At 43.6% G+C, this 21,201-nt stretch overlaps 1 protein-coding gene across 2 annotated transcripts in view; it reads left to right on the top strand.

Moving 5' to 3' along the window:
* MAF (MAF bZIP transcription factor) overlaps positions 1–18,026 on the top strand; it is a 41,192-nt gene extending 23,166 nt beyond the window's left edge. Inside the window, exon 2 of one of the 2 annotated variants that reach the window (XM_030204502.1) lies at positions 17,967–18,026. In XM_030204502.1, coding sequence (XP_030060362.1) covers positions 17,967–18,000 — 34 coding nt within the window. In that variant the 3' untranslated portion in view covers positions 18,001–18,026. Of the gene's footprint in view, positions 1–8,435; positions 8,490–17,966 lie in introns of those variants that run through there. The other variant, XM_030204503.1, reaches the window with a different exon arrangement.
* The last annotated feature ends 3,175 nt before the right edge of the window (positions 18,027–21,201 follow it).

Raw genomic sequence — 21,201 nt, 5'->3', positions numbered from 1 at the left:
GTCTGGCAAACAGACTCGGTACTACTACTACTACTTAACATTTCTAGAGCGCTACTATAGCAAGAAGGATTTTTTTTTAATTTTTCTAAAAGATGAGAACAGTTCCCAGGTCGATAAAAGCGTGAAAATAGGGTAAAGTCCTGCCGTGAACTCGAAATTCAAAAAATAAATAGAGGAAGAGAGGGAGAAAGAGCTCTGCTCCTGGCCGAAGAGTAATTTGACAGCTAGGGATCTACAGTTATTTGAAACAACGTATCCTATGTCATTTCAGGTTGTTGGCAAATGAGAAAGAGCAGGGGGGAGGGGAAGAAAACCGTGGAATTTAGCGCGTTTTCATGCGCGGTCACTCGTGTGCGCTGTTCTGAAAAAGTCTGGCGTTGCGCCTCCTGTAACAACTTAAGCGGGGAGGGGGGGGGGGGGGGGGAGAGATCCCGAACATGAAAACGTTCCCGTTAACGACACAGGAAATGCTACGAGATGGTTGCCCACTCACACCCCCATTACTGACATCTTTTGCAGAAGAGATTCCCTGATTTCTCTGACACGCCGCCTCATTGCAGCCATAACTGCAGAGGGAACCCAATTTGAAAATAAATCTCACATCCGTACAGACTTCTTTTTTTTCTTTATCCACGAAGATGCAAACTATTCCCCTAGTACTAGTCCACCCGTCAGAAAATTCCTAACACCAGCTGTGAAGGCTAAAAAAAAAGAAAATATTTCAAAGCGCATATATCTTTAAGAATCGCAATACACATTTTGTACGTGTAGTTATATGAAAGACTCGCACGCATCCATTCCGTAGTCGCTCTCTGTCCATTAATATGTCACACACACACACACACAGTATATTGTGCGAGAACCCATTAACTATAATGGCATCTAGAATAATCTCATCAGGTCCTTGAGACACGATGTCTCTGCGCTTGAAAAAAAAGTTGCAGGACGGCACGAGCTCCGCAAAATCTTGCGCGTGCACCATGCAGAACTTCAGAAAAGTTGCAGGGGCCCCGTGGGAGCCCGTGTGGACCAAACCGTGGTGCGAGAGGGCAGGCTCCACGCAGCTCTGTGAAATTGCCTCCTGGATTCCCGCAGCGGTTTGCAGATTCTTAATGATCTGAGGAGCTGCTTGCAAAAAAGCATGCTGAACATCGCTATCTCTCTCTCCCCCCCCCCCCCCCCCCCCACCTCCTTTTCCTAGGAATCCAGCTTTTCCCTGCTGATACATCCGCCTGTGTCTGCAAGTGCACAGCCAGCAAAAAGCACATCAATGCAGCACTGTGCCAGATTCTCATTCAAATGACACCGCTACCAAAAAGGCAAATGGTTTTTGTCAGGATGCTGACAGACTGAAATTCTTGCTTTTCCAAGGACCTGGTAAAGGCAGAAGCCAGCAGCATTTGGAGCTACTACTACTACTATTTAGCATTTCTATAGTGCTACAAGACCTACGCAGCGCTGCACAAACATAGAAGAAAGACAGTCCCTGCTCAAAGAGCTATGTAATAAAAGTGAGCCAAGTATAGGACAATCAAGCCATTGTGACATCACTGATGAGGTTGGCTCTTATTGGTGGCCTGAGGCATTATGACATCACAATATCACCTCTGATTACAAGAGACTACTACTACTACTATTTAGCATTTCTATAGCGCTACAAGGTGTACGCAGCGCTGCACAAACATAGAAGAAAGACAGTCCCTGCTCAAAGAGCTTACAATCTAATAGACAAAAATAAATAAATAAAATAAAGTAAGCAAATCAAATCAATTAATGTGAACGGGAAGGAAGAGAGGAGGGTAGGTGGAGGCGAGTGGTTACAAGTGGTCAAAAGCAATGTTAAAGAGGTGGGCTTTCAGTCTAGATTTAAAGGTGGCCAAGGATGGGGCAAGACGTAGGGGCTCAGGAAGTTTATTCCAGGCGTAGGGTGCAGCGAGACAGAAGGCGCGATGTCTGGAGTTGGCAGTAGTGGAGAAGGGAACAGATAAGAAGGATTTATCCATGGAGCGGAGTGCACGGGAAGGGGTGTAGGGAAGGACGAGTGTGGAGAGATACTGGGGAGCAGCAGAGTGAATACATTTATAGGTTAGTAGAAGAAGTTTAAACAGGATGCGAAAACGGATAGGGAGCCAGTGAAGGGTCTTGAGGAGAGGGGTAGTATGAGTAAAGCTTTTTATTATATTTACAAGGAAACACTGGATTTTTTTTTCTTCAGTATTCTTCCTACTTCAGCTGCCACATTCATCCATATTGGAACGTGGGGTGTTACACTACCACCTGCAAATTCTGCAGAAACAGGAGCAGGGGGCAGAGTGGCCCATAATTAAAAAAAAAAAAAAAGTACAGATATGAGAAAGAAAGCAAGAAGGTAACCCAGGAGTACGATCAAAACAAGAAGGAGACGAGGCAAGAACCAGTTGCTCTTGCTGATTTACGTAAAGGCCGACTTTAGGTACCAGCTAGGAGTTGAAAGGTCCCGGCCCTTTACCACCTCCACATGCTGTGCTCCCACACAAGAGAACAGATCAGTGACTATCGATACCAGCAGCTGCAGAAATAGGAGTTTGGGGGGGATAGGGAGTCGTGTTCCCTCTAAGCTGTGCATGCACACACGTGTCAGGAAGGGAGCACGCATGCCTTGCAACTGAGAAAAAAATTTTGCTGGCTTTCTTTATTGTGACCATAGGCTGTACTGCACACATAGAGTCGAAGCTGAAAACTTGCACACAAAGGGCTAGATTCAGTAAATCTGCACCTTTCTTTAAATTAGTCACCTTACTCGTAACCACTTGTAACCACTCGCCTCCACCTACCCTCCTCTCTTCCTTCCCGTTCACATTAATTGATTTGATTTGCTTACTTTATTTATTTTTTGTCTATTAGATTGTAAGCTCTTTGAGCAGGGACTGTCTTTCTTCTATGTTTGTACAGCGCTGCGTATGCCTTGTAGCGCTATAGAAATGCTAAATAGTAGTAGTAGTAGTACTTTCTAACGCCTCTTACTCTCTTACCTATCTATATTGTATTCATTCATACCATGCATTTGTTCAGACCGTAATCGGCTAATCGGTTATACGTAAGCCACATTGAGCCTGCAAAAGGTGGGAGAAGGTGGGATACAAATGTAACAAATAAATAAATAAATTTTAAACATCTCTCTGACCTCATGCGCAACTTTCTTTAAATTAGTCACCTTATTATCTAACTTCTCTTATACTCTTACGTATCTGTATATTCCATCTTTGCTTATACTCAACACTGTGAATTTGTGTTGACATTGTAAGTAGTATATTATGCCATACTTTGTATTGTTATTCGAATATTTTTACTGCTGTAATTGGCTATTGCTCATGTTAGATTTATTCTTACTGCACACCGCCTTGAGTGAATTCCTTCAAGAGGGCACCGAAAAAAATAGTACATAGCATGGGATCTGCACCCAACTTTGTGCTTGAGGATTTAACTAATTTCTTTATTTATTTATTTATTTATTTATTTATTCCATTTGTATCCCACATTTTCCCACCTCTTTGCAGGCTCAATGTGGCTTACAATACTTCATGAATAGTGGAAATATATTAGAAAATAGACATTTAGTGTTACAGAAGGATCTTGGGTAACATGATAATGATAAAACATGATAGTAATATAATAAGCAGATATTGTAAGACAGTTCTGAATATATGTGGAGGAGTTGTGTATATTCACATTTGATGATCTTTGTGGTATGCCTTATTAAAGAGATGGGTCTTCAGTAGTTTGCGGAAGTTAGTTAGTAAATCGTTTTTAAGTTGCGCGGTAGTGCGTTCCATAACTGTGTGCTCAAGGAGGTAAAGTTTGACACGTGCATTCGTTTGTATTTTAGACCTTTGCAGTTGGGGAAGTGCAGATTAAGGAATGTGCGGGATGATCTTTTGGCATTCCTGGGTGGTAGGTCTATCAGGTCTGACATGTAGGCTGGTGCATTTCGGTGAATGATTTTGTGAACTAGGGAGCATATTTTGAACGTGATGCATTTTATTTTATTTTTTTATTTATTGCATTTGTATCCCACATTTTCCCACCTTTTTGCAGGCTCAGTGTGGCTTACAATACATCATGAATAATGGAAATACAATTTGTTACAATTCAGGTTATGGATTACATTGTGACGAGTTAAACGAAACAAAATCAAAATCGTTAAGGAATAAATCAATTGAAAAGAACATTGAGACATTGGAAGGAGACAACAGGAAATTAAGGGGCGCTATATGAAGCATATGGTATACATTTTTCTGTGAGTAGAGGTATGGGTGTGGTGAGATTAGGGGTTGAGAATTCATAAGTGGTTGTATTGATGTATTACTGAACAGTGAGTGTGAGCTTTATGTGTTTTGGTTCTTTCCATAAATTTTATCAAAAAGATGTGTCTTCAGTGATTTACGGAAGTTGGTTTGTTCGTAGATCATTTTCAGGTTCCGCGGTAGTTTGTTCCAGAACTGCGTGCTCATGTAAGTAAAGGTTGATGCGTGTAGCGTCTTGTATTTCAGGCCCTTGCAGTTAGGGAAGTGGAGGTTGAGGAAAGTTCAGGATGATCTTTTAGCGATTCTTTAAGTGGGAGCCAGTGTAGCTTTTCTCGCAGGGGTTTAGCACTTTCATATTTAGTTTTACCGAATATGAAACCTGGTGTGAATTCTGGCACATATGTTAGGCATGGATCTCCCAAATTCTATAATACCGTGGCATCTTTAGTGAACGCTCCTCCCATGGTCCAACTCCTTTTCAGTTATGTGCTGAAAGATTTGCATGTGGATCTTTATAGAATAGCACTTAGCAAGATGTGTGTGCAAATCCTAATTGGAGTCAATTAACTGCAGTAATTGGTTTCTAGCAACCAATTACTGCTAGTGATCGGCTCATTATCAGTCAAAATGTGCACACAACTTGGGAGTGCAATTTTTGGCGCCAGATATATAGAATGCAGGGGAAAATGTTTTTTCATGCGCACGTGGGCCAGCAAAATTTAGAGAAAACATTGATGGGGAGGTATTTTCACCCTCACTCCCATCTCCTCGTTCTTGTAAAACTGAAAGCATTCAAACAGGACAGATTTTCTGCTTGGCATTATCCTTCTGGTATTTTTGCTGTAAATCACATTGGGTTGAACTTTGCTCCCAGCTAGTGATTTGTTTCCCCCCACCCCCTAATCTATATATAAAACTCAAAATTGGATGCAGAACAAAAATGTATGTCCAATTAAATTGGCTAAGGAACCAATTAGGGCCATCAAATGGGTGCTAATTGGAAGCAATTATGGAATTGGGGGCACATTTTGCTACGCACTACTCGAGAACAAAATGCACTGAAATCTCATTGTGCACAACCCAAAAGGGGGAATGGCCATGGGAGATACAGGAATGGCTCAGGGGCATTCCCAAAATTTATGCACAGTGTTATAGAGTACCGAGGATGTGCACCCAAATTGGGCACCAGGAATTGCACTTGTTCAGCAGGCATATGTCCGGCACTCAGGGGTCCTGTTACAAAGGTGCGCTAGCGTTTTTAGCACACGCTAATGATTAATGCGTGCTAAATGCCACAGATACCCATAGAAGTATATTGGCGTCTCTAGCATTTACTGCCTGCTTATTTTTAGCGCACACTAAAAACGCTAGCATGCCTTTGTAAAAGGACCCCTCAATATTATTTTATAATGGGCATTAGAGAATAGCATTGAGCACCAATTTTTTTTTCAGCTCCGGTTTTTGAGCACCATTAATTGACTATAACATAGCCCAGAAGAGCAAAAGAAGAATTTGTTTACAGAAACAAAAAAATAAAATAAAAAATAACATGCATCCCAAAAGTTATATGCCTGAGATCCTGGGCAGAATTCCAAATGTTAACATTTGTGTTAGTGAATTCCCATCCCCACTTAAAAATAAAAAATAAATCCTGAAGGTTCAATGGTGTGAGTGGCAAAGGAAAACACTCATAGTACAGCTATTCCAAAATTCGAGCACGTCAGTAATGTATGATTAACCTGCAAACACAAGTATTTCAGATTGTAACACAGTCACTCACGGGGACGAGCAGAGTTTTAAACAACAGATGCCAGCATGGACAATTTTGCTTGTTCCTGCCACAGACAGGCAACAGTATGTATTAGGGTTCCCACGGTAATAGTAACCTTTTTTTAATCAGATGCTCTGGATATGGTAGCAACGCAGCAGGACTGTTATGCAATCAAGGGATCAAAGACTGAGGGCTTTGTACTGTTTATTAAAGACAACGATTATTCAGATAGCTACCCCCTCCCCCTGACTTTATCAGGAAAAGAAAGACAAAAAAAATGACTACAAATTATGCTGGTCCTTTTCTAGAATGAAACAGGCAAAAAAAAAAAAAACTAGTTTCCAATAAAGAGAATTGCATGCCAGAAGAGGTCTCAAATAACTAGGAATTCTTAGTTTAGGTTTTAACTACTAAAATATCCTTCATGCAAAAAAAAAAAAAAAATTAAAATAGGAGTTTATCAGATAAACAGTGGGAAAACATCACTTCCATCGTACTCTCTCACCCCTCCCTTGGTTTGTCTTCTATCCTCTCTGCTCAGTGCTTTTGTATTTTTTTTTTTTTTGCACTAATGAATTTTAAGGGATACAAACATACATATATAATTCAGTTCAAAAAGAGAACCTGCACTAGTTTCTGTAACACAAAACACCAATAAGCATACTACTACTATTACTACTATTAAACATTTCTATAGCGCTACTAGACTTACGCAGCGCTGTACAAATTAACATGAAAAAGACAGTCCCTGCTCAACAGAGCTTACAATCTAAATTGGACAGACGAACAGACAGCTAGGGGTGGGGAAATTGCAGTGGTAGGGGTGATAAGTGAGGGTGTTGAGTAAGAGAGTCATGGCTAGGAGTCGAAAGCAGTAGCAAAGAGGTGGGCTTTAAGCCTAGACTTGAAGACAGCCAGAGACTGAGCCTGACGTACTGGCTCAGGGAGTCTATTCCAGGCATAGGGAGCAGCGAGATAGAAGGAACGGAGCCGGGAGTTAGCAGTGGGGGAGAAGGGGGACGACAGGAGACATTTACCCAGTTAACGGAGTTCACGGGGAGGAGTGTAGGGATAAATGTTGTACTCTGAAAGAGTGTAAGCATAAATGTTGTACTCTGAAAGAATTCCTAAATAGTTGGAAAATAAACACCTAGAAGCCCTATATATAACATGACGCTGTGTCAGAATAATGTTACAAGATCAGACTTTTGCTTGGTGCCGACTGTCTGGTGTAGAGAGGAAATGCAGAGTGACACTGCACAGCATTATGACTATAATCGGCAGGCACTCGTGACCGTCAAAGTACCTTGAACGGCTTGCGTCAAAAATTTGCACAATCTCCTCAGTGTAGAAGGATTTGACACCTTTTGTTTAATGTGCAAACCCAAACCAATTTCATTTCCAGTGAGCTATGTTGGAGGAGTGGCCTAGTGGTTAGGGTGGTGGACTTTGGTCCTGGGGAACTGAGTTTGATTCCCACTTCAGGCACAGGCAGCTCCTTGTGACTCTGGGCAAGTCACTTAACCCTCCATTGTCCCATGTAAGCTGCATTGAGCCTGCCATGAGTGGGAAAGCGCGGGGTACAAATGTAACAAAAATAAAATAGATACTTTTGGAGATTCTACATGGAATGTTGCTATTCCACGTAGAAGCCTTTGCAGCCTTCTACATGGAATGTTGCTATTCCACTAGCAACATTCCATGTAGAAGGCTGTGCAGGCTTCTGTTTCTGTGAGTCTGACGTCCTGCAAGTACGTGCAGGATGTCAGACTCACAGAAGCAGAAGCCTGTGCGGCCACATTGGTGATCTGCAAGGGTCGACTTCTACATGGAATGTTGCTAGTGGAATAGCAACATTCCATGTAGAATCTCAACTAGTAGCAACAGTGGAGGAGTGGCCTAGTGGTTAGGGTGGTGGACTTTGGTCCTGGGGAACTGAGTTCAATTCCCACTTCAGGCACAGGCAGCTCCTTGTGACTCTGGGCAAGTCACTTAACCCTCCATTGCCCCAGGTACCTGTATACAATATGTAAGCTGCTTGAGCCTGCCATGAGTGGGAAAGTGCAGCATACAAATGTAATAAAAAATATTGGGAAATATCCCATGGAAGTGGTTTGGGATATTACACATATATACACCAGGGGTTCTGTACAACAAAAGTGCATTTGCTCTTTCTATGGTGTGGCTGAAGCCTTTGGAGAACAGAATTCCCTTCAAATAGACCTGTGAATCTGGTTCCACTTCTAAGAGCTGCACTCACCAAAAAAAAAAATGTTTCTGTCCTACAATGAACAAGTTCCTATGGAAGAAATTTCCTTTCTGCAAACTTTTTGTGATCTGGATTCAGGAGTGTTTTTATTAGAATAATTCTTTTAATACAGACTGAAGAGGGGAAAATGAAGAGTGAGGATGCGGAGATTGAAACAGAGGATCGTGACAAGTAATCATCGCTGGAGTTGCAATGAAAAAGTAAATCATAACTTCAAAACACTGTTCAGTCCTATCTGTTTCTACTTAGGGCTGGATTCAGTAGATGGCAGTCAAAATTCGTCGCTGAAAAAAATCGATGCGGAATGGTATTCTGTAAGGGACGTTCCAGTGTGGGTGCCCTTTATAGAACAGCATTTAGCACTGGGATACACGTTCAGCTCTGGGCATGAGGAGTTACACCAGCTGAAACCAGGTTTAAATCTATAACACTATCCAGCTCATTTTCGAACGAGAAGGCCGGCCATCTTCCGACACAAATCGGGAGATGGCCAGCCATCTCCCAAGTCCGGCCAAATCGGTATAATCGAAAGCCGATTTTGGCCGGCTTCAACTGCTTTCCTTCGCGGAGCCAGCGAAAGTTCAAGGGGACGTGTCGGCAGTGTACCGAGGGCGGGACGGGGGCATGGTTAAGAGATGGCCGGCTTCGGCCAATAATGGAAAAAAGAAGGCCAGCTCTGATGAGCACTTGGCTGGCTTCACTTGGTCCATTTATTTTTAGGACCAAGCTTCCAAAAAGTGCCCCAAATGACCAGAGGACCACCGGAGGGAATCGGGGATCACCTCCCCTTACTCCCCCAGTGGTCACCAACCCCCTCCCACCCCCCACCCCCAAAAAATTAAAAATTATTTTTTTGCCAGCCTGTATGCCAGCCTGAAATGTCATACCCAGCTCCATGACAGCAGTATGCAGGTCCCTGGAGCAGTTTTTAGTGGGTGCAGTGCACTTCAGGCAGGTGGACCCAGGCCCACCCCCCCCTACCTGTTACACTTGTGGTGGTAAATGGGAGCCCTCCAACCCCCCCCCCCCCCGAAAACCCACTGTACCCACATGTAGGTGCCCCCCTTCACCCATAAGGGCTATGGTAATGGTGTACAGTTGTGGGGAGTGGGTTTTGAGGGAGATTTGGGGAGCTCAGCACACAAGGTAAGGGAGGTATGTACCTAGGAGCAATTTTTGAAGTCCACTGCAGTGCCCCCTAGGGTGCCCGGTTAGTGTCCTGGCATGTCAGGGGTACCTGTGCACTACAAATGCTGGCTCCTCCCACGACCAAATGCCTTGGATTTGGCCGGGTTTGAGATGGCCGGCATCAGTTTCCATTATCGGTGAAAACCAATGCTGGCCATCTCAAACCCGGCCATCTCTGACATTTGGCCGGCCCCAACCGTATTATCGAAACGAAAGATGGCCGGCCATCTTTTTCGATAATACGGTTCGGGACCTCTGTTTGCGGTGCCGGCCATATAGATGATCGCCCATGTAGATGGCTGGCGCCGTTCGATTATGCCCCTCTATGTGCATTTTAAGGGAACACCCCTGACCTGCCCTATGCCCCTCCCATGGCCACGCCCCTATGCAGATCCAAGTGGATACACTTAGGTACTATTCTATAAGTGGGCATGGAAGTGAATTTTCATGTAGATCTGCCGTTTCTGCCCTATTTCGGCACCTTGCACCTACGATGACCCTGGAACTTGGAGGGAGGGACGACGACCCTGGAACTGGGAAGAAGGGAGGGGGTACCCTGGAACTGGGAGGGAGGGAGGGACCCTGGAATTGGGAGGGAGGGAGGGGGGATGCTGGAACTTCCCTTAAAAACATTAATGGCAGAAGGTGATTACCTTGCTAGCGCCCGTTTCATTTCAATGAGACAGTGAGTCTGGGTGCGAGTGTGTCTGTGAGAGAGAGAGTGTGTGTGTGACAATGAGAGTGTGTGCAAGTACGTATGTGAGACACAGTGTGAGAGAGAGAGTGTGTTTCACACAGATACAGTGTGTGCGAGAGAGTGTGTGTGAGACACAGACTCTCTGTGAGACTGAATGTATGAGACCATGAGAGTGTGTGAGTGACTGTGACACATAGAGAGTGAATGTGATACAGTGTGAGACATAGAGTGTGTGAGAGACAGTGTGTGAGAGTGAGAGAAAGACATTGACTGTGAGAGAGAGAGTATGAATATGACAGAGATACCTCCCCCCCTCTCTGGTGTCAGGTCCCCCCTCTCTCTCTGGTGTCTGAGCGTTACTGTGCAGGACGCTGAGCTCTGGCTGTGCTTCAAGGAACTGACCAATCCTATTTAATAGAATGCACCTCCAACATTCTGAAGCCGAGAAACCTCGTGTGGTTGGTCACTTCTGCTGGTGACGAACTCGGAAGTACGTGATGTCAATTCAGGAGATGGATACAGAGAGCAGGAATGCCTCAGCCATGCAGTCAGCTTCAGAATGTTGGAGGTGCCTTTTATTATATAGGATTGTTTTAGTTTCTTTGCTTTTCCTTATTTTTGTAGTTGTGTGGGCATCTTTTTGAAAACCATGACACTATATAAAACATGTAAAATGAGTTTATCTTGTTGGGCAGACTGGATGGACCGTTCAGGTCTTTTATCTGCCGTCATTTACTATATTACTATATATGTTTTGTCATTGCTCAAAAGCTTGCTTTATTATTTCCAATGCTGTATTCTGGATTTCAGTCTTTGCTATATGCCTTTATTTTTGCTTATGATGACAATAAAGATATTTTTACATAAAAGTAATATCAAGCACTCATGACTGCCTATGTGTGGTTTTGTTTTGACAGATTTTAAATTTATTTTATTTTTACCTTGTGGGGGGTCCTGGAGTGTGAACCGCAATCCCGCCATGGGTGCAGGCGCTCCAGAGTGGCAGACTTGTTTTTGGAGCCGCGGAAGTCCCCCACAACTCGGTCTGAGGCTCAGGCAGAGCTGGGGCATTTCTTAAAGCTGCCCCTTACAAAAATCAAGCCTCTCGTGGCTCCAAAAACAAGTCTTCCATTACAGCCGGGGGGGGGGGGGAGGGGACTACTGAACTGGTCTGCAAAGGGCCCCGCAATTGCTAAGACCGGCCCTGTGCACAGGGAAAGGTAAACACAGACTAACCTAAGTGGCATCAAAATTTTTGAAATCATGACGTCTCCTGTTCTCAATCAAACCCCCTTGGTTGTGATGCATTGGTGCCATTTTTGTATAAAATCTGTTTGAGGGCAGTGGCTGCTCCCCTTGTGCCCTCCTAGCTATGCCTCTGAGTCTCCCACTTTGGGATGAAGACACCCCCAATCTGCAATATCCTGAATGGCTGGCAGGAAATTGGAATGCCCAATCCCACCAACCAAAGTGTTCTGTGGCTGAACCTCCCCCGGTGGGTGTGAGGAAGTTGGCTGTGTGTTTTCAATCCCATGATGCTGTCACTCCTCAAGCATGGTCAGTTCATGTTCATGATCTGAGCATGTACAAGGAGTGCTGGCATTGGCAGCTGGAAAGCATGCAGCTGACTTCCTCACACCAAGGGAGGTTCACGCACAGATCTCTTCAGCTGGTGAACGCTTAAGTTTCCCCACCAGCAGAGGTAACATTTTTAATGAGGGAGAGGGGAGAGAGAGAGCAGAGAGGAATGGGTGGTTCCCCGGTCCAACCTGGGGCCCCCAAAAAGGATCTGCTGGCTATGCCCCTGCCATACATTTAGAGGGCAAGTCTTGTTACAGTGAAAAAATGAACTTGCAGACCTATTGTTAGTAATTTATATTTAAAATCCAGCATAGTATCGAAAGATGGAGGGTGGACAATGTAACGCCAATTTTTTAAAAAGGGTGCTAGAGGTGATTCAGGAAATTATAGACCAGTAAGCTTGACGTCGGTCCCGGGCAAAATGGTAGAGACTATTATAAAGAACAAAATTACAGAGCAAATACATTAGGATGGATTAATGAGACAAAGCCAACATGGTCCGCGGTAGGTGGTGGAGATGAAAACGGTAATGGAATTCAAACATGCGTGGGATAAACACTAAGGAATCCTGTTTATAATGAATGGATCTATGGAATCTTAGCGGACATTGGGTGGTGACGCCGGTATTTGGAGAATAAAACCGGTGCAGGGCGGACTTCTACGGTCTGTGCCCTGAGAAAGGCAGGGACAAATCAAACTCGGATATACATATAAAGTATCACATACCATGTAAAATGAGTTTATCTTGTTGGGCAGACTGGATGGACCGTACAGGTCTTTATCTGCCGTCATTTACGATGTTACTATATCAAGGGAAATCTTGTCTCCAATCTACTACATTTCTTTGAAGGTGTGAATAAACGTGGGTAAAGGTGAACTGATTAATATTGTGTATCTGCATTTTCAAAAGGCATTTGACAAAGTACCTCTTGAAAAACTCCTGAGGAAATTAGAAAGTCACAGGGATAGGAGGTAATGTCTTATTGTGGATTAAGAACTGGTTAAATATAGAAAACAGAGCGTAAGATTGAATAGTCAGTGGAGAAGGGAAGATAGTGGGGTTCCCCAGGGGTCTGTGCTGGGACTGCTGCTGTAACACATTTATACATGATCTAGAGATGGGAATAACTAGTGAGGTAATTAAGGGCCCCTTTTACTAAACCGTGCTATGGTTCCAGGTGTGGCCATGCCAACAAAGCTGCAGTTTGGTAAAGGAGGTCCTAAGTTTGCTGATGACACAAAGTTATTCAAAGTTGTAAAATTGCAAGAGGATTGTGAAAAATTGCAAGAGGACCTTACGAGACCGGGAAACTGGGCATCCAAATGGTGGATGACATTTAATGTGAGCAAGTGCAAAGTGATGCATGTGGGAAAGAGGAACCCAAATTATAGCTACGTGATGCAAGGTTCCAAATTAGGAGTCAGGAATAAGGATCTAGATGTCATTGCCGATGATATGTTGAAATCCTCTACTCAATGTGCAGCAGCGACTAAGAAAGCAAATAGAATGTTAGGAATTATTAGGAAAGGAATGGAAAACAAAAATGAGAATGTTTTAATGCCTTTGTATTGCTCTATGGTGCAATCAGACCTCGAATACAGTGTGCAATTCTGGTCACCACATCTCAAAAAAAATAGTGGAATTAGAAAAGATACAGAGAAGGGCAACAAAAATGATAACGGGGATGGAACGACTTCCCTATGAGGAAAGGCTAAAGCAGATGGGCTCTTCAGCTTGGAGAAGAGACGGCTGAGGGGAGATACGATATAGGTCTATAAAATATTTAGTGGAGTGGAATGGGTAAACATGAATCACTTGTTTACACTTTCCAAAAATACTAGAACTATGAGGCACAAGATGAAGCTACTAAGTAGTAATTTTAAAACAAACCAGAGGAAATATTTCTTCACTCAAAGGGTAATTAAACCCTGGAATTCATTGCCAGAGAATGTTGTAAAAGCAGTTAGCTTAACACGGTTTAAAAAAGGTTTGGCTAATTTCCTAAAAGAAAAGTCCATAAGCTATTATTAAGATGAACTTGGGGAAACTCCACTGTTTATTTCTAGGATAAGCAGTAGAAAATCTGTTTTACTGATTTGGGGATTTTGCCAGGTACTTGTGACCTGGATTGGCCACTGTTAGAAACAGGATACTGGGCATGATGGACCTTTGGTGTCCCAGTAAGGCTATTCTTATGTTCTTACGTTCACCATGATAACATCAAGTCTGTATTACTGTAATGCACTCTACGATGGTCTGACCGCAAAATGTTTGCACCAGTTCCAGTTGGTTCAGAATGCCTGCTGCAAGACTGATAGATGGCTGTAAGCGACATGATCACATCACACCATTTCTGCAAAAACTTCGCTGGCTAACAGTACAATACAGGGCTAAATTTAAAATTTTGTGTCTGACTTTCAAGGCCCTTAGTGGTAATGGGCCGGAGTAGTTGAAAAACAGGATATCCCTCTGCGCATTGCAAGGTCCTCCCAAGACGTATCCGTAATGACACCCTCTCCAAAGGACATCACATGATATTACAGTCACCAACAAGCCTTCTCCCAGAACAGTCTCCCCCACTCTGGAATGGACTCCCAGCAAGGCTTTGATCAATGTAAGACTATCTCTACTTCAAGTCTTTAATGGAAGAAACAACTAACTTGCTAGTCACACCCACATTACTGTAGCACGACTTGCCCTAGCTGATATCATATTCACGTACCTCCTTTAAGTTATTCCTCTTATTTTCTAACTCCTCTATTTTATCTCTGTATGTTCTACCTCCATTTATACCTAATACTGCCTTTTAAGATGTTTTATCGTGCATTGCATCAATATTGTAAGTAGCGATACTGTCCCATACTACGTATTATCCCCCAAATTCTTGCACCTTAATTTCCACGTAGAAATCGAAGCATATTCTATAACCATGCACAGACCTTAATTGGTTAACTAGCTCATCAACGCTGTTAATTGCATGTTAACAAGCAATTATCAGCACTAATTGGCATTAATTAAGATTTACGCACAGAACTCGCTAAGCTTAGTCTATAACATGGTGCACATAAATTCTAAAGTCACATGCCTGCTTATTTTCGAAAGAGATCGCCGGCCATCTTCCGACACAAATCGGGAGATGGCCGGCCATCTCCTAAACCCGGCCAAATCGGTATAATCGAAAGCCGATTTTGGCCGGCTCCAACTGCTTTCCGTCACAGAGCCGGCCAAAGTTCAAAGGGGCGTGTCGGCAGGGTATGGAAGGCGGGACGGGGACGTGGTTAAGACATGGCTGGCTTCGACCAATAATGGAAAAAAGAAGGCCGGCTCGGATGAGCACTTGGCCGGCTTCACTTGGTCCATTTATCTTTAGGACCAAGCCTCAAAAAGTGTCCCAATTAACCAGATGACCACCGGAGGGAATCGGGGATCACCTCCCCTTACTCCCCCAGTGGTCACCAACCCCCTCCCACCCAAAAAAATAAAAATAAAAAATATTTTTCCCCAGCCTCTATGCCAGCCTGAAATATCATACCCAGCTCCATCACAGCAGTATGCAGGTCCCTGGAGCATTTTTTAGTGGGTGCAGTGCACTTCAGGCAGGTGGACCCAGGCCCATCCCCCCCTATCTGTTACACTTGTGGTGGTAAATGGGAGCCCTCCAACCCCCCCCCCCAAACCCCCCCTCCCCACTGTACCCACATGTAGGTGCCCCCCTTCACCCCTTAGGGCTATGGTAGTGGTGTAGAGTGGGTTTTGGGGGGGCTCAGCACCCAAGGTAAGGAAGCTATGCACCTGGGAGCAATTTGTGAAGTCCACTGCAGTGCCCCCTAGGGTGCCCGGTTGGTGTCCTGGCATGTGAGGGGGACCAGTGCACTACAAATGCTGGCTCCTCCCATGACCAAATACCTTGGATTTGGCCGGGTTTGAGATCGCCGGCATTAGATTCCATTATCGCCGGAAACCGATGCCGGCCATCTCTAAAGCTGGCCCAAATGCAGAGATTTGGCTGGCTCCAACCATATTATCGAAACGAAAGATAGCCGGCCACCTTATTTTGATAATACGGTCAGGACGCCGCTTTACGGGGCCGGCCATATAGATGGCCGGCCCCGTTCGATTATGCCCCTCAGAGTTGAAGAGGGGACATAGCCATGGGTGGGAACTGAGCATTTCTAAAATGTATATGCATTATTATAGAATAGATCTGCTGTGGAGGAGATTCTATATATAGTACCTAGAAAATCTGTGGTGAAATCAGTGCCGACTAAGCATCTATTTACGCCAACAAAAACCTGGTGTAAATCTCAGCATATAGATTTAGGTGCACTGGGACATATTCTATAACTAGGCGCCTACATTTTGGAATGCCCATGAAATGCACATTTCTGCGCCTATAACCACGCCCCTTTTTGCCTCCGCATGTTAGAAATTTGGCGCACATCATTACAGAATGCGCTTAGCGAGTTGTGCGCCTAAATTCTAATCAGTGCTCATTATTGCTTGTTAAGTGCTGTTATCAGCACTCATTAGCTTGTTAAGCCAATTAAGTTCCATGTGGTGTTATAGAATCCACACCGATTTTGGCGCCTAAATCTAAGCATCTAATTTAGGTGTCGGGATTTACGCCAAGTAAAACAAGACCTAAATGGCTGTGACCAAATTTGATCACACGAAGAGGTGCTCGGTGTAATTCTATATACTGCGTGGAAATTTAAACCTAGTCTATAAAATTTAGGCGTACTATAAAGAATATGCCTAGGCATATTTTTTTTTTACTACATGGATTTTCCAGGACCTATGTGAATTTTTTTCTGCTGAAATTCTCTGTTGCCTATATCCAGATTGTTCTTCCTGTATACCACCTTTGGTGAATTTCTTCAATAAGGTGGTAATTAAAGCCAAATAAATAAAGTCCCCTGCTGAAGTTGCTCAATTAAGTTACGCCCATCATTACACAAAACAGATTTTGAACATCTATGCAGTTTCTGAGCTCATGCACTCATATATTATTGTAATACTATATATGTTGGTTGTCAGGAGTACCTGTTGAAAAAACGCCAAACAGCAAACACTGCAGCCAGGTTCATATACAAAATTTCTCATTTTGCAAGTGCCTCCCCTTTATTAATCAAATTACACTGGCTTCCCATCAAAGCGAGAATCACCTTCAAATTATGTATCTTTACTTTTCAAATCCGAAAGGGCACAGCTCCAGACTATATGGTACCATTAATAAACTTACCTCAAAGAAATGCTAAATATGAGGCAAGAAACTATCTCAGACTACACCTCCCAAATTGCAAAAAAGTGATCTCCAAAACTGTCCACTCTGCAGACTTCACTTACCGAGGAACCAAATGGTGGAACTCCTCACCACCCAAAATAAGAAATATACAGGAAGATACTAGATTCTGCAAAATCCTCAAATCGTTCCCATTCAAACAAACCCTCACAAAGAACAACCAAATCTCAAACAATTAGTTATTACCTGAATTGGTTATTACTCTATTTAACATTAACTTTCTCTTTGCTTCATGTACAATTTCTCATTCATAAAAGGTTTTCTAAACGTTAAACATCCGTAGCTATCCCAGTACGTTGATGATACTGTATTGTAAAATCGGATGCTTACAACAAATTACTTTCTTATGCATTGTTCTTTGTTATGTATCCTATACTGTTTATTGTAAGCCACATTGAACTCAAACTTGTTTGGGATAATGTGGGATATAAATGTCACAAACAAACAAACAAAGAAAAAAATAAAATATACCTGCATGCTCGGTGAGAGTGAAATATGAGCATGGCCGACATCCGTGCATGACTTGGCTCAGTGCACTTGCTTTGGGCTGTGATTCCTTGAATGACGGTGCCCCTTGAGTTTCAAATCTTTTCTTAAGAACCAATTTAACTCTGCTGATCACATGTTCTAAGCTTTAAGCAAGAAAACATATTCTTGTTCCAATATCATACTTAGTACGATGGGAGATACAAACGGTTTAGGAATGGTATAGTTTAATAGTGTGACACTTCGCTGAGCAGTATCCAAACTCATGTAGTCAGTTTGTCATTAATTATTTTATCTTTGGTAGGCTATTAATAATGTCCTATTTTCCAATGTGAATACCATTAAGATTGATTACTATTTTTTTTCTTAATATATTTTATTGAATTAGGTATCCAAGGGAATCCTCTACATCAGTGATGTGAAAAGATTCCATTGTCTGAAACCAGAGGTACATTTTACATTTTATCTGTACTTTGAGGAAGTAGGTAGCATTTAAGAAAATAGATAGTCTGTCTTCATCTTTCTATTGCCACTTCCCCCCTTTCCCCCATGAAAATAGCCTTCTATTTGTTGTAGCTGAAAAAATAAAAAGCTTCTTATATCACGATCTTAAATGGTTGGTGTGCTGAGATCTGAAGAAATGATGGACCGCTTTGAACCTCGACCTGCAATTTCTATATTAAGTTCAGCTCGCGACTACAGAGGCCGACAATTTGCAGTTTAAAAAACTGCGTTCATTGGGAGGGTAAATAATGTTTCAGAATTGTGTGCCCTGGTGATGAAATGGTGTATTGTGTGTTCTGTTTTTAAACCCGGTTATCATGTCTTCTCATTTATGTCTATAGAGGGCAGGGCCAGTATTTTTCACTGCTACTTGTTCATCAAGGAAAAGTAAACTGCGACAGACGTTGCCATCGCTGTGGTACCCTCCTTAGTAAATCTCAAACTTTCGCTTCAGTTCTAGCAAAGAGGATCTGTATTTCATTCAAGCGCAAAAGAACGCCTAGTGGTCTTATAGACCAGAGTCTTGACCATTAGGTACACAATCCACAATCTCAGAGTGATTACGTGGGGTCTGTTAGGTAAGAGATCCTCTCCATGTGGCTTCCGTGACAGAGTCACTCCGATCGATTAATGGAAAGCATTTTATGGTAGTGACAACCAGTGGCGTAGCCAAGGGTGGGCCTGGGCCCACCCACTTTGGACTCAGGCCCACCCAGTAGCAGCACATCTATGATGTGGTTAGCAGGGATTCCAAAGCCCCACTAGCTGAAAACTCCCAACAACTGTCCCTCCTGCATACCTTGTAAATAGTAGATCTTCACCTGCAGCAAGCAGCGACTGATACATAGCGCTCACTCCGGCCCCATAGCCTTCCCTCTGACACATTCCCGCCTATGCAGAAACAGGATGTTGCATCAGAGGGAAGGCTGTGGGGCCAACATGACCAGTGTGTATTAGTTGCTTCTCACTGCCAGTGAAAATCTGCTATTTAAAAGGTATGCGGGAGAGGGGGGATGTTTGAGACCATATGGCGTGCAGGCGAGAGAAGGAGAGACCAAATCACCTGTAGGACTGGGTGGGGTTCTTCTGCCCACCCATCTTGGGCCCAGGCCCACCCAAAATTGGGTGTCTGGCTACGTCCCTGGTGACAACGTTTTCAAGGCATGATACAATGTGCAGTAAATAATGCCCTTTAGACAAGGGAAGCCTTCCTTTTTTTTTAAGTTTGCCACCCTATGTTAGAACAATCTGCAGCACAAGGGAGTTTAAATTCTCCTTAATATTAATCAGCCAAAGAAGAAAATCAATCATAAACTGGAGTTTGTGAGAAATCTTCATTTACCGCTGTCCATTGTGTCAAGGTAATGTGAATTATAATATCTGATAGTGGCCGTATTTGATATTATAGAGCTACGGTTCTCAAACCTGTCCTGTGAGACTACCAGCCAGCTTTTTCGGGATATCTACAATGAATGAGAGAGATTTGCATGCCTATTACCTCCATTATATGTAAATCTCTATCATGTATATTCATTAAGAACATAAGTGTTGCCATACAGGGACAGATTGAAGGTACATCAAGCCCAGCATCCTGTTTCCAACAGTGGCCAATCCAAGTGACAAATACTTGTCAAGATCCCAGAACAGTAAAACAGATTTTATGCCGCTTATCTTAGAAATAAGCTGTGGATTTTCCCAATTCCATTGTAATAATTGTTTATGGACTTTTCTTTTAAACCGTGCTAAGCTAACTGCTTTTACCACATTCTCTGGCAACAAATTACAGAGTTTAATTACACTTTGAGTGAAATAATATTTTCTTCAGTTTGTTTTACATTTACTACTTAGTACCTTCATTGTGTGCCCCCTAGTCCTAGTATTTTTGGAAAGAGTAAACAAGCGATTTTCCTCTACTCATTCCACACCACTCAGTATTTTATGGACCTTTATCATATCTCTCCTCAGCCATCTCTTCTCCAAGCTAAAGAACCCTAGTTGCTTTACCTTTCTTCAGGGCCGTGCCAACGCGGTAAGCGAGGTAAGCCTGGCAGGGGGGCGCCGTCCTCTGGGGGCGCCCCGCCGCGCCATGCTTGCCTCGCCCTCCCGCTCCCATGTCCCAACTGCCCGCCCTCTTCTCCCCCCAACAAAATCTCTTTTAAATTTACCTCTGTCCGGCTGGCAGGGCAGCGAACGGCGCAGCGTCAGTGAAGGAGGCGGCGCTCCCGACGTCTCTACTGGTCTTCCCTTCGCTCAATGTCCCGCCTTCACCGATGCTGCGCCGTTCGCTGCCCTGCCAGCCGGACGGAGGTACATTTAAAAGAGATTTTGTTGGGGGGAGAAGAGGGCGGGCAGTTGGGACATGGGAGCGGGAGGGCAGGGGAGAGAGGACAGCGATCATCTACACGGGGGGGGGGGGGCGGCGGCACCCGATCCCCTGCGGGGGGGGCGGCACCCGATCCCTTGCAGGGGGGGGCGGCACCCGATCCCTTGCAGGGGGGCACCACAGACCCTTGGCACGGCCCTGCCTTTCTTTATAGGGAAGTCGCCCCAGTCCCTTTATCATTTTCATTGCCCTTTTTTATATCTTTTCTAATTCTTCTATATCTTTTTTGAGATGTAGTGACCAGAATCGCACAGAGTACGAGGTATGGTCGCACCATGGAGCGATATAAAGGCATTATAACATTCTCATTTATGTTTTCCATTCCTTTCCTAATAATTCCTAACATTCGATTTGCTTTCTTAGCTACCACTGCACACTGAGCAGAGGGTTTCAAAGTATCACCAACAATGATGCCTAGATCCTTTTCCTGGGCGGTGACTCCTAATGTGGAGCCTTGCATCATGTAGCCATAGTTTGGGTTCTTCTTTCCCACATGCATCACTTTGCACTTTGTCATATGCCATTGGGCCGTCCAGTCTCCCAGTCTCATGAGGTCCTCTTGCAATTTTTTTTTATAATCCTCTTGTGATTGAACAACTTTGAATAACTTTGCAAATTTAATTACCTCGCTATTTACTCCTATCTCTAGATCATTTATAAATATGTTAAAAAGCAGCGGTCCTAGTACAAGACCCCTGTGGAACGTCCCCTATCTACCCTTCTTCCTTGGGAATAC

Source organism: Microcaecilia unicolor, chromosome 5, assembly GCF_901765095.1.
Source record: "Microcaecilia unicolor chromosome 5, aMicUni1.1, whole genome shotgun sequence".
NCBI lineage: Eukaryota > Metazoa > Chordata > Amphibia > Gymnophiona > Siphonopidae > Microcaecilia > Microcaecilia unicolor.
This window is presented reverse-complemented; position numbering and strand designations above follow the sequence as displayed.